The sequence below is a fragment of the Leuresthes tenuis genome, unplaced genomic scaffold, assembly GCF_036924035.1.
Source record: "Leuresthes tenuis unplaced genomic scaffold, fLeuTen1.0.hap1 SCAF_21, whole genome shotgun sequence".
In the NCBI taxonomy this organism is placed as follows: domain Eukaryota; kingdom Metazoa; phylum Chordata; class Actinopteri; order Atheriniformes; family Atherinopsidae; genus Leuresthes; species Leuresthes tenuis.
The window spans coordinates 26,239,614-26,265,240 of NW_027325375.1; the positions used below are offsets into that span (position 1 = coordinate 26,239,614).

At 39.7% G+C, this 25,627-nt stretch overlaps 1 protein-coding gene across 1 annotated transcript in view; it reads left to right on the forward strand.

Annotated features, from left to right (window-relative positions):
• Positions 1-3,299: 3,299 nt before the first annotated feature.
• The window catches only part of pcdh1a (protocadherin 1a), a 77,268-nt gene continuing 54,940 nt past the window's right edge, over positions 3,300-25,627 (forward strand). Inside the window, exons 1-3 of the mRNA XM_072375527.1 lie at positions 3,300-3,829; positions 10,587-11,401; positions 12,302-14,488. Of these exons, the coding sequence (XP_072231628.1) occupies positions 10,607-11,401; positions 12,302-14,488 (2,982 nt within the window). The 5' untranslated portion in view covers positions 3,300-3,829; positions 10,587-10,606. The remainder of the gene's footprint in view (positions 3,830-10,586; positions 11,402-12,301; positions 14,489-25,627) is intronic.

Here is a 25,627-nt window from a genome sequence, read left to right on the forward strand (position 1 = left end):
TTTTCCTTACTTATTCCCTGCACAGATGCACTTTCAGTTTGCCTCCATATGTTATCCTTTGGGATAATATGTGACTCTGTAGTAGTATATATTTGTCCAGACACAGAAAAGAGGAGTTGGTGAAAGGTGCTAATTCATGGAATTTAGTGCAACAAATTGCTCGTTCAAGATTCATCCCAATTGATATTTTCCAGTCATTGCACTGTTTCACTTCATACCTGCATGCAAATCCTTTCTAATGCACTCTTACCTGCAAATTGAGTTAGTATCAGAGCACATGGTTATGTCAATATGTTACAAAAATACATGGTTACAGATGAAAAATATTACTATACATGGGTTGTAATTCCTATTAGGCCACAATTACACTCCCCTACAGCTGTTGGAGATGCTGCCATTTCAGCATATATTATGACACCACTATGTTTTGGACATGTGGATGTACTTGGTGAGACTGGGCTGGGAAGAAAGATAGTAGATACTTTTCTCCACAGTGGAACCATGTCTCTGTCTTTCTGTCTGTTTCTTCATTTATTTAGTTTCCCTCGTGACATTCAAGGAGTAAATCTGCACTGGATCACTTACAGCACAACTGCTGCCTTACTATAAAGCCTTTGAGGCTTAAATGTCTTAGCACGTCTGTCCGTACGTCACAGTGGGTACTCTCATCTCTCAAATGCTGCATTCAGTACTTCTTGGAAATGAGAGGTTAAGTTTTGTGATTTCCATCTGTGTGTGTTAGATGCACAAAGAGACACATGTCTGCTTACAGGTTTGATTGTTTCTTTCCTTCAAACGACAGACTCTAGTCAACAGATATAAAGCTCCCTTAACTGAAGAAGAATAAGAAGAGCTCAAAGAAAACATATGCGGTCTAATTTCTTATTAGACCAGCACATGAAAGATTTTGAGTTTACTTTGTAAGTTGGCTTTTTAGGGGAATAAGTTAAAACTGGAATGGATGCTGAGAAATCAGACTGTTGTAAACATTCAAACATTTTTCTAGAGCAGTTTGTTTTGTTCGTTTTAATTCATTTTGGATTTTCTCTTCAACCTGTAACCTGACAGTCTTTCGTATCACAGCTTCCTTGCTTTAGATATGTTTTTGTATTTCATGCTTTTGCAATGTTTTCTTTTCTTTTTTTCTCTTTTTTTTGGGGGGGGATGGGTGTTTTACATGTCTCCCATCAAAGTGAGTATGTTTGGAAAAGGAGGAACGGTATGAGCGTATAGATGTAAATGTACAGATCACATTCACATGCTGCAGCACAAAAGCAAACAAACCATGAGCTCAATTCTAAAACTCAGTCTGCCAATGGAGTAGTCAAGCCTGCCGAGCTTCAAAGTTTCCAGCATCAATAGATGTAAATGGAGATGGGCCTCAAAAAGCCTATTTCTGAGAAAACTTGGCAAATTGATGCTTGTTGAACGTGTTGGTTGGACTAGGTCCACTTTGGAAAAAAATCTGAGCAAAAGTATGAGGCTGTAATTTTCAGTATACTGGCTGCAGACAATGTGCTGGCCAGATACTGCATGGTGTGCACTCTTTTGGGTAATTTCAAAGAGTTTGAGGCCTTTCTCTGCTTTTCTTTTGATCTTTCCTCTACCTATTAACCTTGCCTTTTCCTGGTTTTCCCTCTCTTATCTAAATATGACCACCAGGAAGAGGTGAGAGAGAAACAAACCAGCCTGTGCTCTCCACACTGAGTAATAAAGGCAACTCATGAAGCTGTGTTTCAGCCCACACTCACCTGAAGCACACAATGCCACTGTTGATTTTCAGCCCTGGTCCGCCTCTGCTGTCTGACTTAATGTGAATGCAGCATACCTGATAAAAGCCCTGTCACTCACATCACGTTAATAACAGGCCTATATGTGGTGCATTCAAAAGACATACTTTTTAATTAAACAGGAAACTGTGACTTTGCTGTGCCCATACCTATGAATCACACAGATGATGCTTTTAATTTCACTCTGTTCTGTTGGTCACTCTAACAAATAATTTCCTAATTATTACCCAATTGTCACAATTTATTTGCATGGAATGTTCATTTTTCTCCCTCTAACGTTCTTCTTTCTAACCATAACTACTCTCTTCTCAGACGAGTTCAGACCTCCTGTGAAAACACCTAAACGTTATTAGAATGGCTCTTGAAAAGCAACATATAGCAGTGGCGGCGCGTGGGCGGGAGCTCTAATATGATTGGCTCAGGGACACTGTAAGCCTGAGTGGCAGCTCTTAATGGGGAGCCCTGGAGAGGTAACCCAACAGCTGTGTGTTTGCTGCTAATGAGAGATGGGGGAGGAGTAAAGGATCACAGACTGGAAACACTGATAAACTCTTGCTAGAGAATGGCTGGGGAAGATAGGAAATCAAGTTTTCTCGGGTGTGCATTGCTCAAGGCTTTCCTTTGTGACAAACCCCGCGCTTGACTCATTGCTCCTGGTCCATTGCTTTATGCTTAAGCAGTTATGATCACTGGCGTCAGTGTTTAGGGGAAGAAAGGAAGAGAGTTACTGTAGCATGGGATGGATTTCACTCCCTGCTGAGCCATGCTGATTTATAGCCGCCAGCAAAAGAATTGTTTTTTTGTTTTCTCTTCTTTTTATTACACTGCTGAGGTTTTAACACTTATGTGAGTTCTGACTTGTGTATCTCAATGCGCACAAATACCATATAATTTTACATTTATCACTTCTATGATAGTCTTCACTGGAAATAATACAACATTACCCTATAGTGTGCAACAAGCACGGTTTTAACATTCAACCCCTCTAATTTTCTAAGCAGACACTACTTCTCTTCCTTATTTTAACCGCCTGAGGGTGGCGCCAAATGAATAAATAGTGACCAAAAAGCTCCCATTTTAGGCCACTCATTTTGCTACATGAAATGCATATCAACAAGTAAAGTGTCAGTGCACACTACCTGTTACATCAAATTTAGACAGGCCGTTCAGTCAGTTTTTCTATCAACAGAAACAGTGATCGCTTTGCAGCGAGAAGAAAAATAGTACAAGAGAGGCACAAGTGATTGCATGATGCGCTTATTTAATAAGGTACATTCCCCCGTCTGAGGTGACCCAGTTTGATGAGATATTCTTAAACTGTTGGAATCACATAATTTTCCGGCAGGCAGCCGTGGCATAATGTGATGTTGAGTGTGAAGTTGCTGTGCGCTGCGGTGGATAGGAGCCCCACCTCCTCCCACGCTCTTAGTAGAGAGAGGAGGAGAGACGGAGAGAGGGGAGCAACTAACCTCCCCACAGTATCTCACCACTTGCTCTCTGGAAATGCTTCAGATGGGCTTCTTGTTTAGAACCGGTTTGCCGCTCCGTTTAACGCTGCAGAAATGACATTTGTGTTGCTGTGGTTTAGAAATCCAGTGAGTCTTTAGAGTGCGCTCTGAGCCACTTACATCAAGGGAAAGCGCTTGAGAAACTTGGACAAAAAGGGATGCGACAGCCAGTGCATATATTGGCAGGGATCAGTTATTTGAGGATTGAAAATGGGACGCAGTGGGGTCCCCTTATGGAGTAACGCTCTTCGTTTTTCAGCTCTGTTTTAAAGCAACCTAATTCCACAAAAACTGCCCCTAACTTCTTGCTGACAGAAGGCTGTATGTTCCGCAAGATTTCCGGAAGACGCCGGGAAGAGGACTCCGAATTTGATGAAGAAACTTCTCAATACTGAGGCTGGATTTTGTGGCTGCTGAATTGATTCTGGTACTGTGACGGAGGATTGGGGGTTGGACACCTGCCCCTGGCAGCATCGTTGGACATATCGGCTCCCAACGCGAGAAGCGTTCACATACAAGTCTCTGGCTCAGGTACTGATATTACTGTATCCCAAAAAGTTTTTATTGGGTTGGCATGGTAGCTGAAGTTTCTTTTTATAATATCACTTACTTATCTGAAGCGCTTTGTATTTTCGCTGGCCGTGACTCAGTAGATCTTTTAATACAACAAGTTGTCCGTGCAGCACTTTAGCCTACAGTAAAACAGTCAAGCGCAGCCGAAGACAGCAGCTGCTAGGTGTTACAGGTTGACAGGATACTGTGGCGGAGAGGCAGCAGTCCAGATATGTCACCCACAATAAGGATGCGCCGCATGATTGATTAGACGATGCATTTCAATTAAGACACATCCGGGAGACTGAAGTTCCAGCCTGTGTGAGTGATGGCTTGTCTGCATATCGGTACATTTAAGCGACATCGCGAGTGCTTGCGCTTCAATCTGATCTGTCCTGGCGATCGGCTAATTGCATTTTATAATACCATTATGGTTCTTCGAGGCAGAAAATGTGATCCAATTGTATCAAACCTCTCTCGCCTTTTACTTCACACTTGCTGCCAACATCAGACTAATCGTCATTTATTTGGCGCTCTTTACTCATGTGAAACATTATCGACGGAAATAATTCTGAGGAAGCCTTTTAATAATTAGTCGACAGTTTTTTTTTTAATCTTCCTTTGGGAAGATTCGTGCTTCTAATTGGAGGAATAAAATCTTTGATCAGTGCATCCGCATGGGTAGTCTCTTGTGCTCCCCAGTGGGATTCTGGGTGTTGTTTCTCGCCACTTCACCGACCACCAGGCACATTTTAATAGTCTGCACTACATTGTGATGTCGGTCCAAGTTCCCACACATACAGTAGGCGAGGCTACAAGGCCGTCAAAACAGAGCAGATCAAAACAGGCCTCTACCCACAATTTACCCCATATCCTATCTATCTATCTATATATCTATAGTATAAGAAAACCCAGGAAACTGATCTGTGTGCGTGTGCGTGACTAAAACCAACCACGAATATAAATGATGGGAACTGTCAGTGTGTACATTCCTCCCTCCAAAGAAATCTAGTAATGTCTGAATACAGTCTCTTTGATCTCAGTGTAGTTAATGGGAGTTTCTCTCACACACACTCTCAAAGTGTGTGATTGCAGTGACCCTTCATCAGTGTTTTTGTGTGACTCAGCCTACATATAGTAAAATTAAATGGCCATGCCCTGAGCAAATGTTCCCAACCAAAGGCCATTGCTTTCTCGTTACCACTGGCCAGAGTTTGCAGTCAGTAGAAGTGTACAACCTAACATTTTGCAGTAAATTCTATTGGTAGATCAGCTGTGTAAGGAGACTTATAGCTAGGATACTACACATCATAAATCATGCTGGAGGGAGGGTAATGGATTTTACCTGTTATACTAGCTAAAGGCGCAGAGTCAGCCAATATATCAAATCACATCACTTGAGAAAATCATTAAATCATCCGTTATCTCTCCACGCTAGCTGAGCAACGACGAGCACAACCTACAGCAGGAATTCAAGAACTTGATTTGTGGCAGGTAACAGGTGAAAATGCTGGTTATGCAGGGCTCCGGTGGCACTACAGAATAAGAAATATTTCCTGTATGTACTGCAAAACAAGAAATTAGTACAAATAATTCATTTGATAATGACCAACTCTTCTTGACACAAGCCTGATCCTTATTTACAATTATGCCTCAGTTAGGTCTGCGCTTGAGTCATATCTGCTGGACCTGAGCAGCCAACTTAAAGAGCAAATGTCACCTAGTGTCGTGTATTTGGTGAGTTGACTCAGTCTGTGGATAGTCTGTCTCTATGGCAACCAGAACAGGCACACATGTTCTGCAACATGATTACATTGTTCTTCATTTTTCATTTTTTTACATCCTTTTTTATTTATTCTATTATGACATGGCACACTTGTATGTTAAGCCACACAACTCTCTTGTCCTTTTTGCTTCTCCATCCAAATATATTCTATAACACATTTAATACTTTTCATCTACTTAAGTGCCTTTTAAAATAATGCAAAAATAGAACTTTACTGATAGTGTTATAATCAGGAATTAAATTATATTGTCTCCATAGAACTTATGTTGAATGAAATCACTAATTTTACTTCTATCTTCAACCCTGTATTTTCTCTATTAATCATACATACTTATACAAGCATAATAAGGTTAACATAGGATCTGCTGGTTCCACCTGCTGGTTTTTTAAAAATACATTTGAAATTTATTATTATATGTATTGCATTTCATTGATAAGAGGATATTTGCTGGTTCATTTGCACTTACTGTGTATCACAACTCCTTGTCCTTAGAATGACTCCCTAACACTTACCTCATAATACAGAGTTCCCGAAGACAGTTTGACAAGTGCCTGTATTGCAAAAGTTTCTTCCGCAAGATGCATATGGAGTCTCAAAGTCAGAGTGAATGTACAGGATTCTCAACAGTGGTAGAGCTATATCTGTATTTTCCTCCAGCCCATGTAGGAGTGGGTCTGGCATGTAAGCTAGGGTGGTCCCAGTTTCTCAGAGGTCAATGTTATGGCTGAGTTCAGCACTTGCCTCATTAGAGCAGAAAGTGTCTTTTTGGGAACAACTGCACAATTTGAAATTGGCCATGATGTTGACTTGTAGAAGTTGAAATGTTCTCTTGAGCAATGGGGTCAGCTGGGAGGTGCACTGTGTGGGGGTACCATGAGGGACTCAATCAGACTTGTAGTTTGACTGATGCTTAGCGGCAAGTGAGGTTTTTCACCTTCTCCTTCATAAGGACCAAAGCAGCAGCACCGGCTGCTGAGCTTTTAAGGAGAAGATGTTCCTGGGAGGAATTCACCTCATTAAATATAGCACTGGAGGCAATGGGTAGATCTGTGAGTTAAAGAAGAGATCAGAAGTAACAGGAAAAGAGGCACTTTGTTATGGGATAGTAACCTATCCTTGCATCAATTGTTCACATTCAGATTACTTAACATTTTAGTGAAAGTTTAGTACAAATAACAACACATTCCCATGTGATATTATGAGCATGAATTATTGTGTTGACTTGTATTTTCCTGTAACAACCCTGATAGTTTTAATAATCTTGGTTTTAACCAGGCACTGCTTTTACAACATGACAGTATTTGTCTGATGTCCTCTTGGTCTCATGCTAAACAGCTTTTCACTGACAGTATTTTTTGTTGTGACCTCAAAATCAGGAAGTGGGCCCATCAGGCAGACTTTCTTTGTGGGTCCTCTTTCATTCTGTCACACAGGATGCCTTTAGTTTTTCTCAATGTTGAAACCATCACAGCATATGCCTGTGCTGAGTGCTTATTCATTATTAGATTTAAAGATCTCTCCTCAGTCAGAAAATTGATGCTTGGATTGTATTTGAAAAGCCATTTATTTAGAATATTTGGATCATGTTCAGTAATCTCAGTCTAGCTCAGTACATATTGCTTTTTGCAGCAAATTGCGGTAGGAAAAAAATGCTGTACAGTACGTGTCTTCTTGGCATTCCAGCGCCCTAATAGCTTTACATTACGGAAAATCATAGTGGAAGGCATCAACAGAGCTTGTATGAAGGCTTGCCCAAGTATTAGTGAAAGTTCCCCAGTTGCGACATTACCAAAAAGCACCCACACACACAAAAAAAAACAAAAGAAAACAAAACACACACATATACATCTATCTATCTATATATATATATATATATATGTTTTGCATTACCTATGTCTCAGTCAATACTTGTCATGTTTCATGCAGGTGACCCAAACTCTACAAGACAGAAACATTTGCACTCACCTCTTATTCCTTCTCCATTTAATTTGGGTTGATTTGTGATCTTCCTAAATCAGCTTACAGTCTTATGGGTCTACCACACCATCTGGGATGACAGATGATAAGTTGTCTTTTTTTTTCTTTAGAAATAACGCTGAGATGCAGAAAATGTCCCTCCTAGTTCTCCTCAGCAGTTCAAATTGATCCATTTTTACTGCCCAGGTATGAACTCCTGTGAAACATACAGCAGTATTAGAAGTCTCATATGATCCAGTAGAGAAAAATCTCTGTACAGTTCCCCCAGCCACATTCTCGGAGTACTTTGAGGTGGTGAAAAGAAATTTGATGCCATCCAGCTCCTGATAGATCTGTAGCTGTGGAATTTGAGAAAATGAAATAAAAATAATAATAAGGGGAGTTTGTTAATGATATTCAATGAGTAAAAACCCACCAATTTTACAAAGAACATGAATTTTAATGTCAATGTAAACAAAGAAAAAAAGAGCACCAATTCAGTGGGCTGCCAGGCACAGTGCCATCTGGAAGACAGGCATGAGGCCAACTGGAAGACATTAAGTCATGAGTGTCATCAACCATAACAATCATGTCACTATCAAAGCAGGCTTATTCATTGTAGAAGTGGCTGTAATAGCAGGGGGACAGTCCCAGCTAAACAAAACATTATGGAATCAATTATGATTTTCATTTCTGAGTGGCCATTTTCTAAAGATAACTCGATTTCAACCGTGAATATTAAGAGAAAGAGATGGAAAAAGATGCATGTGTCAAGTAGGTTAAAGCACAAACTATTAGACCTATATGTATCATACTCTGCAATTTTAAAAGTGAAGTATAATTATATTTTTCCACTGACAATATCATAAAATGCCTCTGCAATTCACATTTCTTCCCTCTACATTTCTTTATTGAACATGTTGTTGTGAAAATACAATAAGAGCTAAATTGAATCTTTACAGTTAGATTTAGAAATGGTTTCACAATGCTGATGTGTTGACCTAAATGTGTTTCCAATTTACATGCTGATTATGATTTTACTTCAGCCTGTCTTTTTGTTTTCTTGCACACATCAACACAAAGCACACTCACCGGTTATGACTGCTTTGACCAGAGGTTCCCCCTGCAAATGCTGAAAGGGGACACGTCAATGACTGAGCAATTAGTGCATCAATAACCTGCACTTCCAATTGTAATGTAGTCATTGGATTTTTGTACATTTGTGTTTTGCTGTCTGATATGCATGCTTTACTTAGTTCTGAAACACAACACTGTTTTCTAAGAGCAGATGCACATTGTACTTATTCTGTTTTGAATTACATTATTTGCTTACTGTAATTAGGCTTATCTATATGAGCAATAAGCCACAGCAACTGAGTGTGCTTTGATTCTGCTTGTTCGTTCTCTAATTCCTAAACTATACTAGACACCTATGTAATAACATTTTCTGACAGCAACTGGAACCATATTCTTTGGTTTTAAGTAATATAACACTTCAATTAAACATAAATTTTTATCCTAAGAAGTTAGTGCACTAACATTCTTTAATAGGCTGTGCAAAATTGATCTTTTATTGAGCTTAGTGATTAAAGTAAAGTAAGGGAAATTGAATTATTCTACTATTATTAAGACAGTGGCTAAGAAACAGTATTGAATATGGATTGGTCTAGTCTGACTAATCCTTGGGCCATAACAGGCGGTATCGATCAGTATTTTCAAACAGTGCATCACTAACACAAACCCACGGAAATAAACTCCACACACGGCAGCAGCACTGACAGCATCAAAATGAGCAATGCATGATTACAGTCGTCAGTGCACTCCCTGATGCACCATGCAGGCAAAAGTTTGAAAATGTTTCCACTTTTAGGTTTTCCAGTGCACTAGACCTTGACACTTAACCTCAATGTTTTGCTCCCATTTCAGGTGATAATCGCCACTCTGTACACACAGACAAAGACTCTCAGTAAAAACACAGTAATTATCATTTAGAATTATTGCTGTGGAGAAAAGAAAAAAAGAAAATTAAAGACAGAAATCAAAGAATCAAAGAAGACACTCAAGTAATGAGTTGTAATTACAGAGTTGAAAGATTCGATATCAATCCTAATGATTGCAGTGTTTGAGCTAGCCTGTAGCAATGCAGTGTAGATATAAATTTTTGAATTGTTCATTGTTCAAGACTGTATGTGACGATAATGACAAAGTTGCATAATCTGCATTGAGAAAAAAAAAACAATAAAAACCCTCAACTACCGTTAAAGGGCTTTTTTTGGGAGAAAACATAGAAAAGCTCATCTCTCTGAATGGACAATATCTTGTCAGGTTAGAAAGGATTTGTTCTTGAGGGTAGGTTTTGTACTATAGGTTATTTTGGAGCTAGATTGCTTCCCCGCTCAATGTGTAATAGTGTAATACGGAAATAATGAGTCTCTTAGGTTGTGAGATTGAGATTTTGTATTATATTTTTATTTGATTACTCTGCTGCAACAATTCACACTGGCCTTCTAGTTTGTTCTGTTTCGGAGCTCATAAGATATAATTTCATGTTCCGACATTAATTCCAACATGAAATTCATAAAACAGAGATATCCATTGAAACTCTTGAAGCTCTGGGAAAGCGAAGAAACCATGCTGGGATATGGTTATTACTGCATTAAGAAGGGAAAAAAAATCCCTTTTGCGTTGCCTCGAGGCCTGCTTTAAGTTCTGTGCAACTTATTGACAAAACTAAAACATTTTACATCCATACAGCTACAACACAGCAATATAATGAAGATTTTTTTTCATGTCCCGGCTGAATAAGTGTTAATCTGTGCTCTCTAAGAGTTGCTGATGTGGGCTCCAATATGTCACTTTAAAGTAAAACTTATGTAATCTTCACCTGTGGAAATTGTGACATATAGAAAGTGGTTTATTGGAGAATATTGAAGAATGCTATCTTAAAGGAATTAACATAATCTTGACCCTGATTCTCTTTGTCATTTTTTCAGGCAGATCTTCTGATGACCTGATGGAACTGAATTTCCGAGTAGTACTGTTTTGGGTCGTGGTGCTGCACTGTGGCTCTGCTGAAGGCAGTATCCTGTACCGCGTCCAGGAGGAGCAGCCTCCCAACACTCTTATTGGTAGCCTGGCAGCAGACCAGGGGCTGCCAGATTCAGGTCACCTCTACAAGCTAGAGGTGGGTGCCCCTTATCTTCGTGTCGATGGGAAGACAGGAGACATTTTCACAACAGAGATTCCCATAGACAGAGAGACCCTAAGGGACTGCCGGTCCCTGGCAAAGGGCAAGCCCTGCTACCTGGAATTTGAAGTATCAGTGACAGATCTGATACAAAACCAGAGCCCCCGACTTATTGAAGGACGCATCGAAGTGCAGGATATCAATGACAACACCCCACAGTTTCCCTCCTCTGTGCTTACCATCTCTGTCCCCGAAAACACCATAATGGGGGCATTATTCTCTATACCTCTAGCTACAGACAGGGATTCAGACAGGAATGGAGTGGCTGACTATGCGCTGACTGCAGGGCCAGATGCAGCAACCCTATTTGGTTTACAAGTGGCTGATGACAGGGGAGGGAAGCTCCCACAGCTCATTGTCCTCGGCAACTTAGATCGTGAGTTAAAGGATTCTTATGACCTCACCATCAAGGCAGTGGATGGAGGGAACCCCCAGCGCTACAGCAGTGCTTTGCTTAGAGTAGTCGTAACCGATGCTAATGATAACTCACCAAAGTTCGAAAAGTCTTCTTATGAAGCAGAAGTTTCAGAAAACAGTCCAGTGGGCCACTCTGTGTTGCAGGTAAGATTTTACTCATGTAAATATAAATACGTTTTCTACCTTATGTAAATGGAAAAAGTAATGGATTGCTAAGTAATTTGTTTGCTCTGCTTTATTTACACAATTGCTGATACTATTTTCAGCTGCTAATAAATACAGCAATTAATTTATAGTTTGTCAAAATGTTTTGAGAACATTAGCTTTTTGCATATTGCTACGGAAGCTTTAGAAATAAAAGTGTTCATTTGTAAATCCAGTATCAAGATGCATATTTTCTTTTTTCTAGTTGTGCCATTTGAAATAGTAAAAACCACTAACTAATCTAAATGTGGAAAAGAAATTACCCTCTAAAGTATAGCTTTGGGAAAACCAAAGTGTTCTTTCTCTGAAACAAGTTATATGCAAGTTTCATTTACTTCTAATACACGTTTTAAAGTCATATTAGAAGTATCAGAGCTTTAGCACATTGTGCTTTTATAGGTAATTAAGCTGCTTATTGCTTGTTGTGCTATTGCGCTTGTGGAAACAGAGTAAGACTAGCACAATGTCAAAGTGTAGGCGTAAGATGCTCTGTGTGGGATTTTCTCAGCATACTGCTGTGAAATCTTCACTGACTGTCATGAAAGAAACAGCAGCTCTAATATCTCACCGTATGTTTTCCTGTTAATCTAGAAAGGGGGAAAAAAAACAGCAGCAGTGGCATAAGTATCAAAAGCAAAGGGGAAATCCAATAAAGACATCTTCCTAAATCATATGTGCATGCTGTTCTTTGAAGTGATCAAACTCCCCTTCATTAAGTAATTAGTTTATTAATTAACCAATTATTAGCGTAGGAAAACCTAGATGGGTTTGCTTTACATCTAACTCTGATTTAAGGCATGCGATTTACACTTTTAATCAGAGACTATGTTTTAATTGTAGGTCAAAGCAAATGACTCGGATATGGGCCCTAATGGAGAAATTGAATACACCCTTCACCAAGCAGTAGACCCAGTGCCAAAACTCTTACGGATTGATCGATCCACTGGTGTTATCTATGTCAAAGGACCACTGGACAGGGAGGAAATCAGCAGCTTGTCCTTCTACGTAGTGGCAAGGGATAAGGGTCCTCAACCTAAAAGTTCTAAGACATTTGTAACCATCGAGGTGACTGATCAAAATGACAATGCTCCTGCTGTGGAAATCCGTGGGATTGGTCTTGTGACTCACAGTGAAGGAGTGGCTAATATATCAGAAGACATGCCAGTCGGGACAGCTGTTGCTTTGGTGCAGGTGTCTGACAAAGATGAAGGAGAGAATGCCGTTGTGACTTGTGTGGTGGCGGGAGATGTGCCCTTTCAGTTGCGCCCAGCCAGCGACTCGACCAGTGACAACAAGAGGAAATATTTCCTACAGACCACCACGCCTCTTGACTACGAAAGAGTCAGGGATTACAGAGTAGAGATTGTTGCCGTGGATTCTGGAAACCCAGCACTCTCCAGTACAAACTCCTTAAAGGTCCAGGTGACTGATGTGAATGATAACTCCCCAATATTCTCCCCAACCTTATTTGAAGTTGATTTTGCAGAAGAAAACCAACCAGGGGAGAAGGTTTTGGACGTTACTGCTTCAGATGCTGACAGTGGCACTAATGCAGAGCTCCTCTATAATATTGTTGCAGACTCATCCATCAAAGGTTTGTTTGAGATAGACCCAAACACAGGCGAAGTAAGAGCTCGAAGCCCGCTTGATCGTGAACATAAAGAACGTTATGAGTTTCGGGTCACTGCAGCAGATAAAGGCTCATCTGTTCATAAAGGAACAGCAACTGTTGTGATAAGAGTTCTTGACCGCAATGACAATGACCCCAAGTTCATGCTTAGTGGCTACAGCTTTTCAGTTTTGGAGAACATGCCTCCGCTCAGTCCAGTTGGTATGGTGACAGTCCAGGATATGGACAAAGGTGAAAACGCTCATGTTCACCTCTCTGTAGAACCCGACGGGGGGAAGTTTATTGTTCAAAATGGAACAGGCACAATTCTATCAAGCATCTCTTTTGATAGGGAGAAAGAAAGTAGCTACACATTCCGTCTAAAGGCAGTGGATGGGGGTGAACCACCCAGGTCCTCATATGTGGGTGTTACCATCAATGTACTGGATGAAAATGACAATGATCCTGTGATTACAAAGCCTTCCAACTCCTCCTTCAGGCTCTTGTCCCCTCTAGCTTCCCCAGATAGCCATGTTGAGGTTGTAGAGGCTGAAGACCTGGACAGTGGGCCAAATGCAGAACTTGTCTTCAGTATTGCTGGGGGAAACCCTTACCAGTTATTTCGCATTTCCCCCTCTAGTGGAGAGATCACGCTGGCAAAGGAGATGACCCGCAAACACGGAGGACTACATCGCCTGGTGGTGCGAGTTAGTGATAGGGGGAAGCCTGCACGCCACGCCACTGCCCTGGTTCACATCTATGTCAATGAAACCATTTCAAATGTCAGCTTAGTGGAAGCCCTAGTTGGACACAGTCTTTACACTCCACTGGACAGAGACATTGCTGGTGATCCCGACAATGGTTTTGCTGCACAACGTAGTAACATTTTGTTTGGAAGCCTTGCAGGTGTGGCAGGTGTTGTAATGTTGATCTTGGTGGTGGTGTTTATTCGACACCGCATTCAAAGAGAAACAAAGAGTGGCTATCAGGCTGGCAAAAAAGAAACAAAAGACTTATATGCACCCAAGCAGGCACCAAAGAACACCAAAGGAAAACGAGGAAGGAAAGGCAAACCCCAGAAATCCCCGAAACCACTTGGGGAAGAGGAGGAGGTCAGCCTTCAAAAAAGTCTCAAGTTTAACCTTGATGGAGTCAATGATAGCCCAAGGATACACCTTCCCTTAACATATTCACCAGGAAGCCCTGATATAGGCAGGCACTACCGCTCCAATTCTCCCTTACCTTCCATCCAGCTGCAAGCTCAGTCCCCCTCAGCATCTCAGAAGCACCAGGCCGTCCAGGACCTCCCTGCAGCCAACACCTTTGTCGGAACAGGAGGAGATGACAACTCCACCGGCTCAGACCAGTATTCTGATTACAGCTACAAGACCAGTCAACTGAAGTATAACAACAAACAGGTAAACACAGCCCCAACTAAAAGTAAATGCTGTCTAGATGGTCTTAAAGGAATGTATTCTTGGTGTGCTGTATTGTTTTAGGGCTCTGAAAAAGGATAATTCAGTTCTTCCATAAATGTTGTCACTGTGCACAACAGCTTTTAAACTGTCACTTAGTACTGTGCTGTCAGCTACAGTGATTTGCTGTGATTTACTCAAAAGACAGTAACATTATATCTGATTTCCATGATGTGAATGGCTTAAGTTGTTGTGTCATCAGTCTGGCCTGCAAAAAAGCTAAATAGTACTGAAAAATTTGTTGCAGATTTTATTTTCTGTCATTATTTTTTTTCCTCATTCGTTCGCTGCAGAATTGTTATTGTGAGGAAAAAATATAGAGCGATGTTGATTCTAATTTTGAAGCATAGATACAGTATATCTATACATCTATATATATCGGTATATAGATATATAGATATACATAGTTTATGCATACATACATACATACATAGATGCCAATCATGGACAATATTAATGTGTTTTATGAAAAAGGTACAGATGCAATATAGAATACATTTTGTTTCTTGATATTGCTGCATTGTAACTTTTCTGGGGGTTAAAATTTGACACAATTGTCCATTTGTCATACTACCAGATGACTGTGATGGCCTGTTATATTTATTTATGTATTATCTGTTTGACAGTATAGTTGAGCAAGCGAGGTCCATTTCTCTGTTACTTCCTTCTGCTCTCCTGTCTGACCTCCAGTGTTCTGATCTCTGCAGGTCACTTGCTCTTATCTCTCTACTCCTTATGCTCTTATCTCCTCTTATCTGTACAAGACTGAAATTGCCATGGAAACAGAAATATTAATAGGCTCAGGGGGGATTACAAACAGAAAAAAATATAGTCTTGGGATAGAAAGATAGTGTGTCTTTAGGTTTCTGTGTCATTTGCAGTTGTGTGAATATTTGTGTGTGTGTGCAGGACGGGATTAGGCAGACTACTGTTATCCTTAAATAGAATAATGCACTATATAATACACCAACATGTCCAGATGTCTTGATCCCCCCCATTTAGACCCAGTGCTTGAGCTATTGAAACTCATCTTTATTTTTTATTTAATGATATACTGAATGCTCAATCAATGTTCATAAAAAAAGAGAAAAGAAAAACAGTGTTAAAGGTAAAATTTCCATTGCATAACTTCAAAGACCTCCCATCTCCAGAGACAGCACAGTGCAGCGCCTTTTCACAACAACCACAGTCATAGATGCAGGGTATGATTAGCAACCTAACACAACTGACACCTCTGAACTTTACTGAGTGATATTTTTGTGAATCACACAACAACTAGATCTAACAATGCTATATTCATGTTGTCGCAGCAGTTTTCAAAAGATGGCTATCATTTGGTGCTGAAAATATTTGACACTGATGCATAGAATTTATTTTCATCCAACACAAGTTGACATGGGCTTTCATGACTCTTCCTACATCATTTTGTCACAGGTACAAAACAGTTTGACACTCCAAGGCTTTGCAGATAATGTTTGGCACATGAAAATTAGCAAAAATAGAAGAGGAAAGCACGCCGCTGAGTTCTGAACACATGTAGATGACACATTTCTGTGGTGATATCTTCAGAGCCGGTCTCACAGTTGACTGGTTGGTAGTTTCAGCAGATGCTAGCTGACAACTTAGGTGATCACAAGCCTTTGTGGGTATAGTCAGTTTAGAGAACATTCACAATGTCTTTTTGATGGACAGCATTAGGGACCTAAATGACTGCAAGCCACGGGGTGTGTCTGGGTTTTTGTGTGTACTGCCAATCTCAGCATTTGTGTGTAGAGTCACTGCTTAGAGGAAGGCTGTTAATTGTAACTGCGGCACAGCTGTAAGCTCTCAGCTCTTGACAGTATTATGTATGTTGTTTCTCAATACAATAACATAAATGCATATGAGACATGACTCGAGTGATTGACAGGATGTGTAAAAACATGGACAGATGTTGAAACTCGTGTGACATACTTCAGCAGATGTTGTCTCATGTATGGCATCCCCTCTCACATCGGGAAGAACAGATTGACCAAAATATATAATTAAAGTAACTGCCAAGTGATGTGACAGATGTAGAGTGGTGCCCTTGCTTTAATTAACTGTTCTGCTTTCGACAATGACTTTTCATTTGCAATATGATCAGGTGTCCAGGTTTGAACTTTCTCAGCCTTCAGTTGTCGACAGTTTCCTAACTACCTACAATCTGCAGTTGTATGAAATATGAAATAATATTCAACAAACTGATCGAAAGATTTTATCAGAGAGTTGTAACATGGACGCATGTGGACCCTTGTGCAAATGTTTTTTTGAGTACTAGACTGAATATGGAACTGTGATAGTACAGACATGTTTGAAAAATGAGTTCCTCTTGTCCTAACTGAGGTTGAGTTAGGATTGCAGGACAGATGGCAGCATATCACAGGACTCATAATTGCATTTCCATTACATTGCAGCAAATCACACATATTGAAAAGTGGCAGGTTTAATGGGAATAAGAATAAGAATAACGATATCTATTAATGTGTACATGCAACAGTACAGTAATGTACTGTATTTTACTTCATATGTATTAATGCAAATAATGGTGAAAGCATTAGATGTGGATTTGTGGTGTCAGTAAAGTATGTATTGCATTGTATGACTACTACAATCCTAATATTTACTTACAGTAACTATTCTGTTGTGTTTACTTATCTAACTCTAGATTTGTTCACACCATTCATTATTCATTGTAAAATCATTTAATTTTCATCAAAGGTTATATTTACTCTATAGAACTTATTCTCCTATAAATGTTAGCTTTGAAGAAAGCCTGAGGAAGAATTGTAGAATATTTAAGTGCTATATACCCACAAAAGGACTGATGAGGATGCCAAAGCCTCAACAGATATTTAAGATGTCCTAATTAGATCACAGTATTATCCAAGCACATGCATCTATATGTGCAAGGCATGTCTTTGTTTTGTTTCCCTACACTACGAGAGAGTGCTGCCATCAATTTAGAAACATTTTGATCTTCTCCCAAGACCCTGTAGGGAAATTTTCAGCCCTTTAATTGCTTTAGATTAACCCACTTAGGCACAGAATTCCTTGAATGTCATTTTCCGGGATATACTGTTGTACAACAGACATATTTCCTTTAAAGACAGTTGAAGGGAGCTGGGTCAAAAAAATGCAAAAGTGGGTGCTTGATGGTCAAGTTGTAAGGAGCATGTCTCATGTTGGCAGTGCTAATTCTCGCCGGTTCAAGTCCCGACTGTGCTGAACTTTGCTGTGTTTCCTTCTCCCAGTTTTTCTCCCCCATCTCTCTCCACTAGCCTGTCCATCAAAGGCAAAAAATGCCTCCAAACAGTAAGAATGATATATAGATATAATTCTGAAATATGTGTAATACAGAGACAAAATCAAAATATCAAAACCTTCATTCCACAGTTGTAGTCATTATCTGCCATGTACAGTATCTCTCTAGAACCAATGAAATTCAGTGCCATGGACAGTGCTTTTTTTCTGCTGTTTAAAAGCCTCTTTGCAAACAGAGCAATTCTGCATCACAAATGGAAAAGAAGATGATGTGCTTGTTTGAGGCCAATAAAGCGACTCCATTTCTCTGTGGTCCTTTGTCAAAACACTTTACAATTATATGCTAATTATGTGTAAAATGGTCAATTTGAAAAAAAAAAAAAAGAAAAAGTAGTGCGAACCAACCAACACTTAGAAAAACAAAAAAGTACTGACTCATTTATAAGGTGCTGTAGCTCCCCTGTGCTGAATCTCAATAGAGGTCTTTACAGTTGCTTTCATACAGCCTGCACCTGTTTGGGTAATATTGTAATTAAAGTAGGGACACTGGGAATTTTCCTCAGGGTCTTGGCAAGTTAAACCATTCTCAGGTGTGTGCCACTATTTTGTTATTGAGCCTGGGCAGACATTTACATCCAGGGAAATGTGGTTTTCAAAGCAATAAATATGTATGGCAATATCCTGAACTGAAAAATGTATAATGTCCAGCACTTGCTGCGACGTTAATATGAGGAGACATGGATAGGTAATAGTTAGTCATCAGGTATTGTGACTGATAAGTAAAGTTGTCATATTCACACCATGATATACTTAATGCAGACACTTGATATGTGCACAACATGGACACGTATTACCTCATTCAACGTTGGTGCAGTATAAGTGTTTTATTTAAATTGTTTGCTACAGTTTCAGAAAATACATGCATATAGACCTCCCTGCTGAAAATTGAGTAAACATCTCCATTAGCTTTTCAACAACTGTGCTCCAACACATGCAAATAATCGCACAACAAATAGCACAGACGACAATGAAAGTGTTTCAGGCAACACAAAAAAAGTTATAGACCGACAGGCTGATGCCAAAGTCTGCAGAAGTGACCCATGCTGTTGTGAGCATTTCTACATGTGTCTGTGTCAGTAACTTTTGTTACTGGATGCTGCTCACCTACATAGGTATTAAGAGTACTACAACACAAAAAACAGGGAGCATCTTGTAGTAGATGTGCAACTGTTGAACCACTTGAGTCCATACATAGGTTGCCAGAACTATGAAAATGATAGCAAACCTGATGCAATTGTAAATTGTTACTTGTAACTTTTTTGTTACATTTGATTAAAGCCATATGGCATGTGAATGGCATACCAAATGGACCAGTCACACCTGCTCCTTTTCATGTCAGGCTAAATGGAAGCTGGAGCATATGTTACATGTGCAAGCATAGATTGAGCTTGAACTAGATTTTTTATTTTTTTGTCTTGCAATGTAAACGACAGCAGAGAAATTGTATTTTCATACATGGATAAAAAAAATAAAAAAATATATCACTCACAAATGACTGAAAAACAAGCATGTCCCAGTCTTGCCCCGGAGACACTGCAGCTGTTGTCTTGCTATTTGGGTCACGTTTTCTGTGTTTGCTTTTCTTGACAGTTTTTGCAGTGCGGTGGTCTTTTTGTGAGTGTTGTGTGTTTCAGCACAAGTGCTGTTGAATTGATGAAGATTTTCGTCTATTTGCATGCGTTTTCTTAGCTTTAGGTTCTTTTTGTAAATCTGAGCTGGTTCAAAGTTTGTTGTATCAGGCTTCATGTTGCTACATATGTGTTGTCATATCTAGAAGACTCAAACAGTAGTCTGTGCAGATGACGACAGGCTTAGGTTTGTGCATTGTTCTAGTTTCCCCCCTCATCACCCTTGAATGTGTGATATTGCATGATGGTTGCTAAAGAAACCAGTGACTCACCTTAGTCATTAAAGCTGATAATTAGCCCTGTTGGGTCCGAGAGCCGACACCTTTTTTCACACCATGCTTAATGAGAATTTTAAATTTGAACAAAAGTGAGTGGTGTGAAAAATTGAGGATCATGTGCTACATAGCAATCATTGCTGTTTTAAAAGCTGTAAATGCATTCTCTATATACACACAATTCTCAATGGTTTATTCATCCACAATAAATAACTGCGGTCCTCCTCAGGGCTACTTGTTCATCTCCATTCCTGTTTGCGGATACCTAGTGCCAATGCGGTGGATTCTCAGAGTAGGAAAGGGGTAGAGTAAGTCAGTGCGAGCCTTAATTAACCTGCTTCTTTGTTAAGCAGGGACCACACTTTGTGAACTTTAGGCATCCCTTTGAGCTGGGATTAGCCCAATTTAGTTCGATGCAGCTGTTTGAAGTCAGCAGAGGTGTGTTTCAGATGAGGCCAGAGGCATGATTTGCTCTTGTTCTACAAGAACGTGACACATTATTTTTTTCTGACTTGTACTCAAAACCAGTAGAACCTAGAAATCATTGAAGACATGTCATCTACATTTCAGTATAGAGCTGGGTAAGCAGAGAGTGCTGCTTACTTACCTTTCTTATCTTTTCCTATCTCCGTTTCCAGTCTGCCCTCCAGTATTTTTCAGAGACGGGACACGCGCACAGACACTTGCACGCTCACAGATCTTTGCGCTGCACATATTTGTCCTGGCTGATTACCCAGAAAAGGAAGGCTAGTAGGAAAGTGAGGTAATGCTGAAGTAATTTACCCTGCCTGTGTAGCTTGTTTTGCCTCCTGTGTGGCAAAGAAGGATTCAGTACATTTCTTTGGCACTACATTATCCTGAAAAATTGCTGTGTATTGTTAAGTCTCAAGCACTGCTGCCATTTTACTTCTTTGCACTATTTCCCTATGTCTCGAATACACAATATGTCTTGGGTTAGCAAACCCACTGAAATACACTGTGATGACCTTAGTTTACTAAAACACCTTCTTTTCATATGTAAATTCTACACCTTGAATCGGCAAGTGACATTGCAATAAAAGGTAGTTACTTCAAATGTGAACTTTGTTCTCTTTAAGCAACATTAGAACACTTTGTATTTCAATACATCAGAAAACATAATTACATGAGCACAGCTAAAGCAACATGTACAAGCTTGGAGAGAGAAATCTACCACTGCAGGCTTAGATCATGTGATGTTTGTGACATGGAAATGAACACTGAATGTATGTGTTACAAGTAATGGATGTGTGGTTCTGTGATCCAGCCTTGAGGGCATGGCTGGATCAAACATCGTCACAACGATGACAGGAGCATATTCTAAAGAAGCTTCTTTTGTAGGTTTGAGTCATTTTTAACTTTGAATACACAACTGCAGAAAGCACATAACACGAGTATCCACAATAATGTACACAATGGACTTGTTTGCCATGATGCCTCTTGCATGATCTCCCTTTCCTCCCACATCCCTCTATAAATATTGAATCTTATAGCTCCAAACTATATTGTGTCCAGATGATACTTTCAACATTCAGGTAACTGTCACAGGACGTTGGACTTGAATGCAGACACCACTGGGAGAAACAATTTCAGCCTTATAGCCCTCAACAAGGGAGGGGATTCAGACACACAGGGCTTAGAGACAGGCAGGACAACAACTGATGTTCAGGGAGGATGCAGTCATAGAGATAACAGACAAAGAGATGCTGGGCAGAAAGTGTCACTGACAAATATGTAGCAGGAAGACTGCCCAAACTGCTGCAGGCAGAAAGGGAACATAGCCTGGCGGTGAGCTGTCCTCTACAAATACCGGAACTAACTGATGATGAGGAGCACCCTGTAGACAGGTGATAAGGTCATGTGAGCTGCAGTGGGACAGGTTGTGGGAAGAAGAGGAATGACAAACAAAGACAAGCAAGAGGAGGAAGCTGTGTCTGAATGTTCCTGCCTGATGCTGAATGAAAGCAGAGGAAGATGACACAAAACTCCTGCTACAGTGGATGTCAAACCATGTGTGTGTCAGTATTTGTAGCCGAGATGTGGGTTTGAAATTGAGACTAAACTTATCACAGATGAATATATACATCAATATGTGTATACCTGAGTGAAATACAATAAATGTTGGCAAGATCTTTGAGACAACATAAAAGAGAAATAGAAAACACTGAGTTTATTCAAATTGTTGGTATAACAGTAAGCTTAGTGTCATTCACCAGTGTATTGAATAGCAGAAAACACTAAATGCCATTCTGTGAACAGGTCCTCCTATGCTTATTTTCCATTATAATACAAAACCAAGGACTCCAGAGCTCTTTAATTGTGCCAGAATTACATTTAAATACTGTGTGCTTTTATTTTATTTTGCTTAGGATGGGTGAGCACAAAGACTCACTGACAATGTATTCAGTATGATAGGCATGGAGTGAAAGCGTCCTAAAAAAATCTTTATGCTTCCTAAAGTAACATGGTATTCTACACACAGACATACTTAGAATACACACACACACACACACACACACACATAGAGGTATGTGTAGAATTCCTTCTGTTAGCTCCCTTATAGCTGCAAGTAGCCACATAACAGTAGCTATGTGCTAACAGAGCAATAGTACATGTTCGTTCATTCATTCTTCTTAAAGTATTGGTGAAATAAAGACAGATAATGCCTTATTTAGAGGCTGTATCGTCACTGGCCTGTTCACTCCGTTATATGTATATACGCCGATCGCGAGTTATCTAAATAGCTTCCGAAGGACACCGACTTTCGTCAAACTGTTCTGGGTGAGTAGATAAACGTATTTCATGCCAGAAATAAGGTCTAGGTTTAAAAATACTGGAGTTCCCCTTTAAGTATTATCAGTAGAAAACCTATAGGTAGGAAACTATTCTTAAAAATTTACAGTGATATACAAACATACGAAATGTACATACGTGGCTGGATAGTGTAGTGGATTGCCACCTTTCGTGTGGGAGACCAGGGTTCAAATCCCCTGCATGAAAGGTACTATCTCCAGTAGGGGTCTTTAGGCAAGAGCCCCTTACCCTATCTGCCTACCTTTAAGTTGCTTTGGATGAAAGCATCTGCCAAATGCATAAACATAAACACATAAACATATATGGTGTATAGTTGATTTTCTAACTCAGTTTCTTCACTTCTTCCTTCAAATCCAGTTTTTGTCCCTGACCTTCCTCTTGGTACTGCAGCTATGTATCTCCAGCAGCCAAACCTGTGTACATTCATAACAGACCAGGAGGCATCTTTTTAGATATTTAGCTCACTGACAGAAATAGTCAGTCAACATCACAACACTAGAGGCAGTACTACACACTAACGCATATCCAAAAACCCAGATGCACAGCAGTCTGCTGTGCCTTTGGAAAAAAAAGCCTGTCTTCTGAAAGGTTTAGGAGGGGGGAAAAATAGAGTAAGGTCTACACGATATTAAGTCAATACTTTTTTTGTGTGTGTAACATGCCCACAGGACAGAACTACAACTGAGGTTTAGGTATCAACCAGTGTTTAAACCAGTGATAAAAAGGGAACCTGATATGACTGATTCCAGTTACAACAAACTGATTGTTTTAACTATAATGACATCTTGCTTGTCTCAGTGTGTAAATATAGCAGGCTATTGTCTAACATCCTTAAACTATACCCATTTGTATCTACTTTGGTGCATCTGCTCATTGCTATTAAAAAGTGTGCCAAGCAGGAGGAAATGGAGGCCAGTGATATTCACATTGCATTTGCAGACATCCTTTGAAGTGGGCTATCATGCCAGAATAGAGAAAGCATGTGTTACCTTGAGTTACAGTAGATGGAGATGGATGTCAGCTTTGCAGTCTGGCTCTGCACTGTATAAAAGATGGCACAGCTCAATAATCAAGGTTTATGCAGAAACACTACATGCATACATCAGCTGCTATACTCAGCACAATTACAATTTCTTGGCACCCTTCATGGGCCGCTGTGATGCTCTCTATTTCTCTACTTCTACTACACTTTAAAAAGTGTGCCACTTTCCATAATATCTGAATCATTTAGTGTCAGATCAACGGTTAAAACTTGGAGGGATGCTCTTGCTTTAATTTCTTGTGACTTAGGTCAAATTTTACTTACTGCATGGGATGCTTAATAAAATGTATTAATCTGGCCTATTAATCTTGCAGATCAACTGAGTGGCTGACTTGCTGATTTCAAGTAGTTAATGAGAGATGATCATATTGATTTATTTTAAAAGTCTGAATCGATGGGTCATGATGTGAAGTTGAACCACGCCTTATGTACATCTCAAGTGCACATCTGGCAGGAAGTTGCATATAATGGGGTTTAAATGAAAAGAGCAAATTAGCTTTCAAATTAAGCTGAAAATAAGCATTAGATGTTAAAACGAGTATGGACTAGAATTTCTTGTCTTAAATTGTTTAGATTTGAGTGGGAAGGGTTGTTTCTATTTATATTTTGGTGCAAACGACAGTTAATTTAGATTTTTTATGTTGTTTCTAAACCCTGTGTTCTGGGCAACAAGTAACACTAGTAACAGACTAAAGGTTACCTTATTGTTTTAGCATTTTTACCAACAGAATTAAGAATAATTAACAATGAAGAAATTAAAACCATATTCAATTTACATTTTCAACATGAATGTGCAATCACTTTGTATTTAGTCTGTATTGTTTCCAGAAAAACAATGGAAATAGACATTCTTTGCAGATAATATTAAGTGGCTTCTCACTACAGACGAGGCAATGATTCAGGATGCTCCAGATAAATTTTTGAATAAGGCAATGATCAACATGAAGAGAGCAAAGGAGATGGAAGGGATGCAAATGACTTAAATTATCAGGCCTGTCCTAATGAGTGAACCATCCACTCAAGTAGGACATGAGGATTGATTTAATTTGTGCCTCACTCCTAAACAGAATGAACAGAGTTATCCCTTTGAGGTTAGTTGGCCAGAAGTTATGATGAAGAATTGACAGCTGTGGATAATGGGTGAAAAACATGTATTCAGTTGAGTAATAAACTTTTCAGTATGTAAAGCACTATTAAGAAGCAGATAAACTCCTATCTGAAAGTTTCTTTATGTCCATTTACTAGAGCTTTTACAGCTACAATTAATAGAAGTATGGGCAGGAGGTTATTTTCTGTATTTTTTAGGCAAAGCATTATGAAGGTTGGAAGATGTGCCAAAGAAGTGTGCTAACTCGGTGTGACACTTGTTACTTCCAGTTTTCCTGTTGTTTAAACAGATTTTGCTGGCATCATGCACCAGGACTGATCCAACATGACAAGGTGATTAACATTTCAACCACAGGATAAAGTATTTCTCCAACCAAGATAAATGTCTCAACAACATTGGCTTTTGATCCTTAAACATACACGGCATCATAAATATTAGCTTAATGAGGAGTCATTGTATCCCATATAAGCTTTCAGCTGTTCGTAGCAAATACTTTATTTAATAGTGTTGGCACTTATCACAAACATTGCTTTATCCATTAAACCCACTTTATCCATCCGTTAACTTTCTTCCTGCTTATCGGAGGTTGGGTCGTGGAGGCAACAGGAGGGAAAAGAAGACAACCCTTTCCCCAGCGACACTCTTCAGCTCCTCCTGGGCGATCACAAGTTGTTCCAGGGTCAGAAGGGATATAATTCCACAAGCAGGATCTGGGTCTGCCCCGGGATCTACTGTCAGTTGGTCATGCCCTAAAAACCTCCAAAGGGATGCAACCCGGAGGCTTCCTAATCACTTCCTAATCACAATATACTTATAGTATGTTCAACATTTCAAATAATGTAACATTATAATGAT